The sequence below is a fragment of the Scardinius erythrophthalmus genome (genome assembly GCF_964197995.2).
Source record: "Scardinius erythrophthalmus genome assembly, chromosome: 20".
Classification (NCBI taxonomy): Eukaryota; Metazoa; Chordata; class Actinopteri; order Cypriniformes; family Leuciscidae; genus Scardinius; species Scardinius erythrophthalmus.
Window position 1 is genome coordinate 21661038 of NC_138240.1, and position 14848 is coordinate 21675885.

Genomic DNA, 14848 nt, shown 5'->3' on the forward strand with positions numbered 1-14848 from the left:
CTAAATATAAATGTGTTCACAAAATAAAAACTAAACTAAAACTAACAAAACCATTAATGAAACTAACTAAAACTAAACTTACATTTATAGGACATTTGAAAATTGTTAAAATATAAAATGTGTGTGTGTGTGTGTGTGTGTGTGTGTGTATATATATATATATATATATATATATATACTGTACATATATAATGTTTGATCACTCTCTATTGCATCATTGCTGAAAGTAATCTTGGTGACCGTACATTTTGTGTGGTATTTTATATATATTTAAGATGTAAGGGAAATATATACATTTTTTACTTGGTTACACCACATTTTGAGTGGTACTGTATGCATATATAAGATGTAAGGGAAATATATAACTTTTTTTTTTACTTGGTCACACCACATGACATTTTTCATTAATGACATGACATTCAAGTCATTCAAGTTACTCTTTTTTATTTTAAAAGTGTACATTTCTAAGAAATAGTGTGTTTTTGTTTATCATGGACATCCTTGCTGACCCATATATAAATAGCTGACAAAAGCATCTATAAATGACTTTGGGATGATGACAAGTCTACTGCTTAGACATGATTATATTTCTAAGAAACATAATACACATAGGAATAAGGGTGTTTGTTTACACGGTCTCTATTTTTATCTGCTTTCGAAAGCTTGTGTATAACTCTAAGATTTGATATCTAAACCAAAGGCATTTTGAAAACATTCCTACTAATCTGCAGATTAAACTAACCCACTGACTGGGTTGCTGCTAACATCGCTAACATTTCTGGACTGCTAGCAGCTGTTCCTACATTAATATACAACAGATTATTCCCAGTGCACTGACTACATTTTGGGAAATTCTCACTGAGCGTGTCTGCTTGTAAACAAGCTTTGCCATTAAGCTGAAAGTCCATTCACACCCAAAAACACACACCATAGAAATACAATAAAAAAACAAACAAAACAAACAAACAACAAAAAAAACTGCAATACAGCCAGAAGGTGTTTTCTACAACATCAAAGAACATCTACTTTCCCTCTTGGCGGTGTGTAATCCTCTTGTGAGTCTGCTGGCGTGGTCTAAATTTGGCTCGGTGGCTCACTAGACCCAACTGAGACTTAATAGCACTAAATCGGTGGGATTCTTACCATGCTGAAATGAAGGACATTGGCCTAACCAAGGACACAGCTAGCCTGACAGATTAGACACCAGAGGAATTGGAAAGAGACATTAATTAACATGAAAAAAACAGATGAAGGATGGTGCAGGTCCAAACCCAGAGCTGACCATGCCAGCTTTAGCTTCTCATCGCTAGTATATGTGGAAAAAAAAGACAAAGTCCCAGCGTGACAGCTAGCCCATCAGTCAGACTCAATCCATGGCAATTCCACGTCTGAACTCGGAAGACAACTTGAGTATTAGAAGAAAAGGCTTGACAGCAACATGTACATGTCTTCATAAAAAACTTATAGAAGGGTCATTTTTCACCAGTCCGTTGTCTTGTCTTTCAATAGAGCTGCTCTGTGATTAATGAGTGGTCTGGAATGTGTTCAAGAAGTGACATACAGTGAGACTATTATGCCAAGTGATCTATACAGCCTTTGATGAGCCACAACACTGGGAAATTCCATCTTTTCTTATGAAATTTGAGGACATTAGGAGGGTATTTTAGCATTATTATCTAATCCTTTAGCCAGTGTTTGTTCCTGTGAACTTTTCTCCTCTGTGCCGGGAGTAATTGAACAGGCAATGAGAGATAACTTTAACAGTACACCACATATGCTGCCTGCTGCTGGAGAGGTTAATAAAGAAACGGCACATTAGTGATTTTTACTCATTACCACTAAAATGTCACCCTTGTTCCCTATTCAAACGTAAGTAGATTCCAAGTCTAAAATTTTAAATGTTGAAATGGATTGAATGGTTATAATTTGCTTATTAATTAATCATGTTCCTTTTCTTATCTGTGGAGTTGAATATCCACTAAAAATGACAAAAGCACATCAACAGTATCCTACATATAATTTGTGTGTGTGTGTGTGTGTGTGTGTGTGTGTGTGTGTGTGTGTGTGTGTGTGTGTGTGTGTGTGTGTGTGTGTGTGTGTGTGTGTGTGTGTGTGTGTGTGTGTGTGTGTGTGTGTGTGTGTGTGTGTGTGTGTGTGTGTGTTTTGGAAGGGCTGGAGGGCTTCTGATCACTGAAATAAAGTGCAGCTATGCTGTTCTTTTGAATTTTATATTAATCAAAGCATTAACTATAATTTCTTTTTCTATAGGTTTCTTGAGCACCAAAACTGCATATTAGAATGCTTTCTGAATGATCATGTGACACTATTTTAATAATATTTCACAATATTACTGTTTTTATTGTATTTTTGATCAAACAAATGCAGCTTTGCTGAGCATAAGTGATTGATTTAGCAACAGGCATATACAGGGCCGGTTCTAGACATTAGGAGGCCCTAGGCAAAATTCATGTTGGAGGCCCCCCACCCCCAATAAAAAAACACTTGAAACAAATATGATTCCTAACCTTTTTATTTATACAACATTTAATTTTAAAAGCAGTATATTTTTACTTACACAGTACATAAGTTTGGACACATTACTATTTTTAATGTTTTTGAAAGAAGTCTCTTATGCTCATCAAGCCTGGATTTATTTGATCAAAAATACAGAAAAATAATATAGTGAAAATAGTTAAAATTTAAAATAATGGTTTTCTATTTTACTATACTTTATATTTCTGTGATGCAAAGCTGAATTTAGTGCCACGTGATCATTCTGATTTATTATGTTAGAAATGGTGCTTAATATTTATTTTATAACCTGTGATACTTTTTTTCAGGATCTTTGATTATTAAAAAGTTGTTTTAAAAAAGTCTTCACTGTCACTTTTTATATATTTAACACATCCTTGCTGAATATTCCTGTTTTTTTTTCTCTGTATTTTTGATCAAATAAATGCAGGCTTGTAGAGGTAATCTCTTTTTTGTTTAATGAAGATGTTATTGTTGTTGTTGTTGTTATTTTGCTGTTTTATTCAATTTATTCACAGTTCCAGAATCCCACTTCAGTAGATGAGCATAAGTGATTTTATATTGCATTGCTACCTTAAATATGCTATACACAAATCAAGTGGAAGAGAAAGACACGATCGCTACTGAGCAGAAAAAAATATATAAAGTGATATTATTGGCGTAATGTCAGGAATCTAATCATCAGCAGAATTTAGAAGATAGACCCATAGATATGAGATCCTTTATTTGAAACATTTAAAAATGTTGTAGTGTGTTGGCTTTTTAACTTAGAATACAGACGTCTTGTCTTTTAATTGTGTAGCTTTTTTACTAGTCAGCTCCCGACGCGATGTTATTCATTGTACGCGCAAATTCAAAGCGTCGCGTCTTGGGCACGTTACGCTCGCGCTCTTTTAAACTCGTAATAAAGCGGTGAATGATTTTTCCAGAAATGACGCTGATCTACAGTACAAGTTTATATTTAGAATACATTGCAATCACTCCAAAATAGATGACGACAACTCACACACCTGCATTATGAGATGTGCTTCTTTGTGTGCTTATTAGGCTTTTGCCTCGCAGCACCTGATGGATGCGTTCTTTACACATACTTTCAGAAGCCGGCACCCGCTTTGTAACGGACACATTAATTGGTTTAACTGTAGTAATGTAACAGTCTATGGTTAAGATAAACATCGTCACTATTTTTAGTTAATAAATAAATATTGAAATAAATTGTAGATAGGACATTTGTACATTTTTTTTTTTTTTTTTTGTCCCTCTGTCTGGGCCCCATCCAACCAATCGGGCCCTAGGCACGTGCCTAGTTTGCCTTTGCGTTAATCCGGCTCTGGGCATATATAGGATAATAAGTAAATGCTAAAATATGTTGAGGCTAAACACACTTCTGCGTTTTGTCCCATTCAAACACAAGATTTGCAAGGCTTTAAAGAAATCCTCTGAAGGTGAAAATGTCACGACATTGACATTTTGGTAGCACAGGATTAAAGTTGACACTTGCCTTATAAGACTGGCCTGATCTGAGAGACTTTTTTTTTTTTTTTTTTTACTTAAAATAGCCATTTTGTGACTGAACATGTATAAAATGCATTATAATATAAATTTAAAAAGACATTGGAAAGTTATCTTAAACATTTGTGAGTACTATTTTACATGCATTATGCCATCAATAAACAGGCAATGGTTTGTTGCCAAAATGCTGTGACTTTCATAGAACTGTACTCTCACTTCTTTTATTTTTGTTTACCCAGCCTTAAATGTCATAGAAAGAATCGGCAGAAATTCGGAAAGCTCTTGTGACTTATAACCCAAAGAGGTCAGAAATGCCTGTTGAAAGTTATCAATTAACATACCATCAATCTTCATTGTCCTCCGGACAGTTTATGCCATCTTTCATCATAAGCGTTCATCCAAAAGCCAAAAGAATGTCCTAATACCTTCAGCGACTATAATCAGCTGTGAACTCAAAGTCAGCATACGGAAAATACAAGTCAATTTCACAATTTTAAAGAGCCATCCAATAAAGGGCATTTAAAGTAAAATCTTTTCTTTCTTTTTTTTTTTATGGAATATTGCAGTATTTATTATAAATGATTCATCCATGCTCATCATTATTTATTTTTTAATCAATTAATTCTCTTCTCTTCTCTTCTCTTCTCTTCTCTTCTCTTCTCTTCTCTTCTCTTCTCTTCTCTTCTCTTCTCTTCTCTTCTCTTCTCTTCTCTGTTGACGTGTTTACTGGTACAAGGGCATGCCAACCTGTCACACATGAGATCACTGCAATAGCAAACCACAACCATCCAATAAATTCCTGATGAACAAAATCAAACCCGCCCTACTGTACATTTTTTCCTGTCCGAGAAAGCGTTTCACTCATATAGGCTACACGGCTATGTCACAATATGGAAGAAAAGACCATCACAACTTCCATTTCATGCTGATTTTAATCAGCAAAGCTTTGAATCCTTAGTAGGTATAACCAAACACTGGATAGCAAGGATTCATTGACTTGTGAAATCTGTATTAGTGCTTAATAATTGCAATTGACCACATCCATTGCACACCATTATTTCAGCCACCTGTTTTTAGAAAGTCAGGCATTTGACATGACATCAGATTCCTGTCTCCCAGCAATATTTACATCAGACTTGCAAACAGCCTATGATGTTTTCAGTGTGTCACTTATTATCCAATGATTCTGTGCATTAAACTGTGCCAGACATGATGATGATGATGATGATGATGATGATGATGATGATGATGGTGTGACATCTCGAGTCCTCAAAATGTTCCTATAACTAAAATGCTCAAAGCATAACACGTCATAAACCAGCCTGAACAGCTCAAATGTGTCCAAAACCTACCCAAAACCAGCCACATCCTGGTCATACAAAGAGATTTAACTAAGTCCTTCTTAAATGTTCACTGATAAGTATTCGTTTGTATTGTAGTTACACAATTGCAAGAGCAGTTACTAACCTCTTGTCAAAAGTTGCATTTACATTTGCCCTAAAACCTGTAAGTTAAGCATAGTATGATGATTCAGCTTGACTCCTTGTTTGATTAACTCATCCCTCTCCGGATCATTTACAGTACCATGTGGTTTGGAGCGCGTAACGGGGGCACGTGCGTTCGCTTATGCTTTGCTCCACAGGAGCGCACTGCCTTCGCCTGAGACAGAAGTCTGTCCGCAGAGCTCTGCCATCTGAAGTTTCTCACTGCCTTTGCTTGGGAATTTCGTTTCGGACATAAACGGGAGTATCATATTGAGGAACATTGCTTTAGTAAGCCGGACGTTTCAATTCGGCGTCCTTTTGCAATAGTAGAACATCAGCATTGGGAATTATGCGTCTGTCCACCCGAAACCACTACGAGTAAACGGTTCCTACGGAAACCTGGGGTTTAGTTCCCCTCCTGAGTGGAATAGAGAACTTTTCCCTCTGTATATGAGGCTTTGGATTATTTAGACAGGGAAAAGAATCATGGTCCGACAAACGCTGGATACAATTTGGGATTTTTAAGGTCATAGAGCGTTTAGAGCAGCATCGGTATTTTAAGAGGACTAAGCAAAATACAGTAATTTGGAGGGAACGTATGACAGCACGAGCGGCTTCCTTTAACGCACGCGGACTCCCTTTCAGAAACAGAAACATGTATATCTATATCTACGGCTTTCTGCTCTTTTTAGGTAAGTTTTTGTTTAAATTTACACCCATTTGCCTTTTTTTCTGTAGTCGAAGTGAATCTCCTCATGGAATTTAATTCAATTCATTATTCAGTTTCATTGTTGCTATTTATCCACTTTCCTCTGGTAACAACGTTAATGATGTGGCGGGATTACTACATTTTAATACCATAATAGTTTATGAAGTTACGTGAAATTAAGGTGAGGTCAAGTTCAATAACGAGCAGAAAAGCAACGATACCCTATGCATAATAGGCTATCAGTTTTAATTTATGGAAATCGGAACTGAAGACATAAGAACTTATCAGTTCAAGGTACTCGCGTATTGAAATGTACGATGCAAGTTACATGAGCTGCATTTCATTCCTTATGAATGAATATAACTAATCACGTTGTCTTATAGTTTTACATGGCATCTAATTAGTATCCCACTCTCCATATGTATAATCCGACTCATTACGAGTCAGTGTATAGAAAATAATTCACAGTAAATTAAATGTTTCAATAACGCTAAGAATTATCAAGGTCACTTTGTGGATTTATCACTGGCCATTTCACACTGACGAGACTTGATCCTTTCTGCGCACCATATGATGAAAAATAGGGTGAATATTTAAACAGTCCGCAGAACATATTAACCATTTACACATTTTGAAATAGATATTGAACCTCCAGTTACGCTTTACATTAGTTTTAATGTTGCAGTGTATATGGGGAAATGTAATTAATAAGTATTATTAATATCTATAATAAAATGTAATGTAAAGTACTACTTTCCTGGTTTTCTTCTTTTCACACATTTGCATTCTTAGAGCATTTCGCAGCATTTCTCAGTCTTTTTATGTATTTATTTATTTTAAATATGCAAAGCATTAATCGGTGATTCGTTTTCCAAGGGTGTGTCTGAATCTTTCATTCTGGTTCTTCTCACTGATATGCTCTGAACAGTTTTAAGAAAAAAAAAAGAGAAAAAAAAAGAAAAAATGAGATTGGTAAGTATTCTGATGTATTTACACCTGTAGGTGTCACTGGTGGGTTGCACCTCCTTTACAATGACCCTATGACCAAAAAAAAAAAAAAAAATGTGCATACATGTACACATTTTTTTTTTTTATCTATGTCGCTCTCAAACACAAAGGAAAAAGAGGAATTGAGCAAAAGCCATTTTTAGAAGTAAAATAACGAAGAAAGTATAAAGTCACTAATTAAATCCATTTTTTTTAACAAATGCTAAAAAAAGACTGTCACTCACTGGTGACTCACATCATGCTAATTAGAAGTCTTTTGTGCGATGCATATGATATTTGGCTCTTCGAGGGATGTATTTCGTACTTTGACACCATTCTGAGCTGTCAAGCGACCCTTGTGAGTCATTAAAAGGATCTCACAATCATCTGGTCATTGCCCCTGGCTTGATCTCTAAATTGCACTGTTTTGCTGTATAGTCATTGCAAAATTACTTTATTTTTATTATGAAAAAAATAGTGGATGCAGTCAGTGATGTCTTTCTATCCATTAGTCATAAATAGATAAAGATTTGGTAAACTTCTATCCTGTTATCTAATTAAAGAGTTGTGTTTGTTGGACATTTCTCAGTCCATATGTAAAAATATATACCTGAACCTCCATTATTCTCCACCCTCCTACATAGATGAGCTAGTGTTCTCCATGTCGGGCTCTTCCGCTCTCTCTGAGTCTGGGCACCAAGATTCAATGGACTGTTTAAGAGCCACCGAGAAGTGTAACCAGGACCAAAAATGCAGCCATCGCTTCAGGATCATGAGGCAGTGTCTGGCAGGCAAGGACAGGAACACCATGTTGGCCAATAGGGATTGCCAGGTAGCCCTGGAAGTGTTGCAGGAGATGGATCTGTTCGACTGCCGCTGCAAGAGGGGAATGAAGAAGGAAATGCAGTGTCTGCAGAGTTACTGGAGCATCAACATAGGCCTGACTGAAGGTAAGAGCTCTCTGGGATTATGGATCAATGGATAAGATAGTTGGATAGATACACATGATTGATCCCAGAAAGGCAGTAGGGGAGATGGAGGCTAGAAGTCAAACATTTAACTCCAGTTAATATTTCTCAGAGTAGATTTATTTTATGGTAATATTCTGTAGACACCGAAGTCTTGCCTACTGAACATTGAACTGAATTAAACATTTCCACTGTTATAAGAGTGTTCTGATAGAAAAAAATAAATAGAAATTTACATTTTATATGATTTAATATATATATATATATATATATATATATATATATATATATATATTATAGGTGTGCGATATATATCGATATATATCGTCTACGATAATATCTTAATTGTTGTTTTAACGATATGCGATCTGACATTGTCGAGTATATCCCTCACTTTACAAAACACAACTAGAGAGCGGACATACTCTGCGTAATGTAGTCTAGGTTAAAGAAGTGCATTTGCACATTTAGAGTGCACACTTTCACTGCATGATTTAGTCTATTAAAATGCATTTTTAATGCCCCCAAAACTCAATATAATGGGCAAAAATGTCTTTTATATTTATATCATTTAATATAGTTAATATCACATGAAGAGTGCAGTTTTTTTCTCCAAATATCAGCACTATTACAAATGTGATGTTGATTTTACACAACAGTTCAATAAACAAGAAGTTAATATTAAGTGACTTACATTTTAGACACAATATTTGCCGTTTTTGCTACATTTCGCCAATGTAAATAGATCAAAACAAGTGTTTCGTTACTGAATGAATCAACTATTTGAACGGATTGGTTAAATGAATGATTCAATGACTCATTAAGACAGTCAAATGCTTAGTTCCTGAATGAATCAGACATTGAATCTCTTTGGATCATTCATTAACAGTAACTTGGTACAATATATATATGTATATATATATATATATATGTGTGTGTGTGTGTGTGTGTGTGTGTGTGTGTGTGTGTGTGTGTGTGTGTGTGTGTGTGTGTGTGTGTGTGTGTGTGTGTGTGTGTGTGTTTTGAACATTAGCTGCCAGAATCCAGTGCTAAAGAAAACACAATTGTGAAATTATTATAACATCCCTACATAACACCTTCACTGTTCATTTGTACAGTGCAAGTAGAGTCCAGTGGCAGTAGATGGGATGTGCATTAGCTGGTAGTGCTATCAGGCCCATGAATGAGAGAAAACGGTCCTTGTGTACTGGCATTACTCCTCACTGGGGTAACAGCCAGAAGTAATGCGGCACAGGAGGAGGGTGAGGACGCGCCATTGTGGTGTCATGTTTGCATGAGCTGAATATATATGACTTGATCAGCTTTGGCCAAACACCTCAATGTGATGCTGCCATTCAGCTCGTCTTCTTCGTTCCTGCAGCTGCTCTAAAGCAAACACAATTCAGTTTGCATCTTGTTTTTTTAGTTTCAATCAACACTCCTTTTTCTGCCGGAATGTAATTTCTGGTTTGTAGTCAAGCAAGATTTTGATGCATGGAAGTGTTTCCAATATTCTCATCACTGATGCATTTTTTCCCCCATTAATTTGTTATAGTTTCATATGTTCAAAATGTTTTCCACTGAAATAGAAAGCACAGAGATAAGCCTAGTTGAGAATCGTTTTGGACCTGAACAGAGGAGTCATTAAATGCCAGGATGTAGCAGTATGTCTCAACTCACAGTTAACTGAGCACACGTTCACTGTGATGAACATAACGCAGATGTTCACTCTGGTTATGTGAAATGTGATGCCAGCAATTGATCTTTGCATCTGATCTAACACTGCACTGCAAGAAACATTAGAGCCTCTCTGAGCAGTTTTACAGTAATGGCCAGTGTTGTTCTATGTGGGTAGCGTGGCTCATGCACCCTGTGGTTATGGAATATTCTTTATCTCTGCCCTGGTCAAGCAGATGCAAACTGAACCGTGTGGAGTCAAAACGATTGATTGACCTCCTTTTGAGCAGCCATGCATACAGTACCAACCCCCATGTGAACAAAGTGTTCACAGCTTATTGGTTGTACTCCCTCAATACTGTTAACTAGATGTTGTTATAGATTGTTTATGAGATGAAGATGCATCCCTTATTGCCTTGTTGTGCACTGTTCATGTCGTATTTCATTAAGTTAGAGGTCGTATCCCAATGCAAGCTTACAAACCCAATGCAAGCAAAATCTTTTCGATCGTTGTTGTTTAGGTGATTGTTTTCGATCGCGATCATTACAGTGAAATAAATGTTTGTCCAGAAACCTAAATGTGTTCCTTCTGGTAACATTTTAATTAAATGGTTTTCATTTTTTAAATATAATTTAATATATGAATATTTAGTTTCGGTAAGATAAAAAAATAAAATAAAATAAAAAGAATTCCAACAACTGACAGTGTAAACATGGACTACATTAGGTTACAGCAATGAAGGGTCATATTAAGGGTCAGATCAGGCAGAAATAGCTTTTTAAGGTAACAACTGCATGTTTTCACAGTGTTGATCTCATAGGTTTGGTGTGTTGGATTTCCCATTTGAGATTTGAATGATTAAGAACTTACAGTAGTAGCTGAGTGTTATCATTACAACACCTGATTTTCTGCTGAATGTATTTTATAAATCGTATTTTTGCCATGGTTTTAGAGATACATTTCCCAGCAGGGCAAAGCAGGGGAAACATGCTGAAAATGCAGTCAGGTGCAGCATTAGCATTATGCACAGAGGTGGATACATGTAGACATTATAAGGAGGAGGAGACGGACTACTTGTAGAATTTTTTTTTTTTTTTTTTTTTTTTATGATACTGTTGTTGTCATATTTCATTGTTGAATCCAAATATGAAATTCTATTGCTATTTTGACAAACAGTTTCTCAACTCTTTCCCCTCTTAAGTTTCAAGATCTGTAATATTGTTTGCATGTTCCCGGCATAGAAAATAGTTGCCTGGAGGATTTACCTTACCTGAAGGTTTAGTGCTAAAATCAGTATGTGCACACATTTCACTCATTTTTTTTTTCTCACTCTCCATCTGGTCGTCTTTATAGCGATCCATCCATTCATCCATCATTGTATCTGCCAAGCCTAAATAAGCACGAGAACACTCCATGGCAGAGTAGAGGGAAGTGTATACTGTTTACCTTTGGGTCCTGAGAGCTGAATTCATTCCATTCTCCACCAACATCATAACAATAGATTAGATAGTTGACAAAGAGTAATTGCTTTCTGCGGTATGTGTGCAACGGTGAGGTGGAAAATCAGTACAGAGGCATGACCTGATATGGGAATAGTATAAGATTTCATTTAAAGGCTCCAGTGTTTCAAGGCTCTGTATCCTCTGTAGGATGAATATGTGTGTGCAGTTCAATGGTACTGGTGAAAAGCCCCCTGTTGCTATGTAAGGTTATGCAAGCTCTGTTGTCCAGCCTGTCTGAGGTTAATCATGAATACCTTCAATTTAAACAAAAGGGAAAATAATGTTTGCATACGGAACAAGCTGGTCTAACTACCTCCAAATGGCCACACATAACTACTTCACGGAGTGAAAGCTATCTGTTAGCATTCCCGTTCATCTCAGCATCATTTGATATTGAATATGAATCTTTGCGCGTAGACATGAAGTTGTTATTAGTTAAGTATTATAAGTAGACTGTCTACTTAATATCTGCTAACTCTTTATTGTGATGATCTCTAACTAACCCTAACCCCTTATTCTTCTAACCTCAACCCTGCACCTACTCTAATTAGAGTTAGTTGTAAGGCAAGGCAAGGCAAGTTTATTTATATAGCACATTTCATACACTATGGCAATTCAAAGTACTTTACACAGAAAGGAATTAAAATAATCACAAAAGCAAGGACAATTAAAACAGTTATAAAAAGAGATATATAATACAGTTGTAAAATTAATTTAAAGAGTAAAAATATGACACATAAATGAACTTCTCATCTGGCAAAACACCGGTGTATCATATTTTTCACAACTCCCAATTTTACTTTGAAATTTTCCCATGGTGATTAAACTGTGTCTGTGGTGTTATTTCGGCGCCTAATCTATTGGACGTCTCCGATGGACCCGATTTTTCCCTAAAAACGGACAGGAGGAGCTCTAGGACTGACTCACGGGGTAACCTCGGGTTCACTGCCCCATCAGTCCGCACCTCAAAAAATAAATAAATAAATTGGCCATAAATGGAGAAAGAGTTTTTTTTTTTTTTTTTTTTTTACGTTTTTACAAACTGATGTGTAGCTATAGCATCTTCTCATCCATGTTAACCACCAATTTCCATGGTTTTTCCATGACTTTTCAAGTATTTTGTGATGGATAAGGACTTTTAATAAACATTTAACAGGGACTGCACTCGTAATCCGAGTGATTTATAGCCTATTAATATTTATGTTCATTATAGAGATTTCCAACCCTTTTCTATGAATTTTACAGGCTTGGAAACGACCATTTTCAAATGACTTGATTTTTAAACATCCTTAAAATGAGACAAATTTACTAGGCCTAAATAGATTGCTGCAGGGATGACATTTTTTTGTAGGCCAAAATGTGGAAATGAGTTGTGATCAGGGAAATGCTAACTTTCGCCTGCTAGCATTGTAAACATACAATCCCACCCTCCCTGCAAATCGCCGTCCAAAGCCACACCTCGTCCAAAACACATGAACGCACACAGACTAGAAGCGAGATGACCAGAGACAACGTTATTGGATAACATCATGCGTTATTCACCTGTGAGAAAACTTTACAGTACAGTGAGGGGAGAAACAGAAGCACTTGCTTGCATACATAAGTATGTGATTGTGAAATGACTCCAGTTCAGAAGTTGACCTTGACATAAAGAAAATAATGCACTGTATTTCAGCTTTATTCATATGTGATTATAGCGGCAACACAGTCGAATCTCACTGAATTATTTGGATAGGGCAAAGTCAGCGGTTCATAGAACTGTACTGCCAAACTTGAAATGTACTTGCCACTTGTTGTCGGTTCAGAAGGAAGGGTTGTTAGGTTGTTGCTGTTTGCCTGCCATTCTCGTTCTGTCTGAACAGCGTACGTGAAACTCTCTGATGACATATGATGTCTGCGCGAACAGGCTGCGCAGTGGTATGCAAACACATGTTGACTGACATTAAAAACTCATGGTATCATTTCATTCGGACCGAATGCAATGATTAAACATACATTTTATGGTCCTACCCAGTGCTTAATTTGTAAAGTGGGAGGTCCCGGAAAAAAAAAAATGACACGGCCTACGTAGCTTCTCTGCAGGGACAGCGCCAGATAATTTTTAACGCATGTGCTGAGTGGGTGCTAGATCATTGACGGGGAGCTGCGCAAAACTTGGCCACTAAATATTTAATATTCAGTTATGTTAATGATCACAATTAAAGTTTTAATTTTATTAAATTGAACAAGCGCAACATTCAGCATTCAATCAAATAGACCTATTCTAAAAGATGTAGGCTATTATTAATAATAATGTTATTTCAACACAATATCTCGTTATTTCGAAATAATATGTGTGCGTGCATCTGTAAATCCGGTGACTCGTGTATTGATTTTTATTAATGAAAACAAGTGTTTTCTCTAAAAGTGTCGACTTGGCTGCAAAGATGAAGTTGACGATCGCCATCTCGCGCTTATAGAGAGAAATGCACATAAATAAGCCTAATGGATTACATAATCAGAGAGTAGCCTTTTTCTTTTTTCGTTTTGAATTATTTCGTTTAAAGACATTTCAAGCTTTGGGTATTTGATGTATTTGTCATGTCTGTGTGAGGCATACACTGAGTTTCGTTAAGTTAGGATGTGCTCTAGTTCACGTGGGCGCCTCCGTTATATTTGTTTCGTAGGCCTATTCATTAAATACAGGCAATTGGTTGATGAAAAATGTATTAAAATTAAGATACAATTTATACAAAACGAAATTCACTTTAAAGAAAGGCTTTCTACAAAACAACTTCAACTTCAACGGTCAAAATCATGTCTGACCCGCTCCATGTCTCATATTGCGCATCCTATCTTACTCGGTCGTGCTGTTCACTTTTCATAAATCAACATAAATGGAAAAAAAAAATAACATTATAATATTTTAACAAATATGAAACTAAATGCGCTTTTTTAATGGCTACAATAGTATAGTAGGCCTACAGACTCTCTATTTGTACAAATTTCTGCACATTCATTTAATTCTGAATTTTGCACAAGTTGAAAGGCATTTGTTCAAATCAAGTTCACGGATAATTGTGCGTGCATTTATTAATCATTATGATACTAAAATCCTAACAAATAGGCTATGCTATGTACAAAAAATCAGATGAGCCCATAATATGAACGAATTTACACGTTAAGCATTTTCCTCCCATAGAAAACCATTAGCCTATAAGAACGCTTAATGTGGCTTAATGCAGATTAGAATGTCCCCTTATTATGTCGAAATAACGAGATATTAGGGTAAACGTACCTATTAAGCTCACCAAAATCTACATTGAGACATTTTTAGTGCACAAGATATTGGTTTTATTACAAGAAGTTATTTTAAAATAAAATATTAATCTCTCACACTATAATATTTCATTTTATTTTAAATGACAAAAGTATTTCAATTAAGATGTACATCATTAAATATAAAAAGTCTGGCTGTGCTTAATGGGTACGTTTTG

At 36.0% G+C, this 14848-nt stretch overlaps 1 protein-coding gene across 2 annotated transcripts in view; it reads left to right on the forward strand.

The window, feature by feature from the left end:
* Positions 1 to 5651: 5651 nt before the first annotated feature.
* Positions 5652 to 14848, forward strand: part of gfra2a (GDNF family receptor alpha 2a) — a 99430-nt gene continuing 90233 nt past the window's right edge. For both annotated transcript variants that reach the window (XM_081348933.1, XM_081348934.1), the window contains exons 1-2: positions 5652 to 6220; positions 7869 to 8174. In XM_081348933.1, coding sequence (XP_081205059.1) covers positions 6127 to 6220; positions 7869 to 8174 — 400 coding nt within the window. In that variant the 5' untranslated portion in view covers positions 5652 to 6126. The remainder of the gene's footprint in view (positions 6221 to 7868; positions 8175 to 14848) is intronic.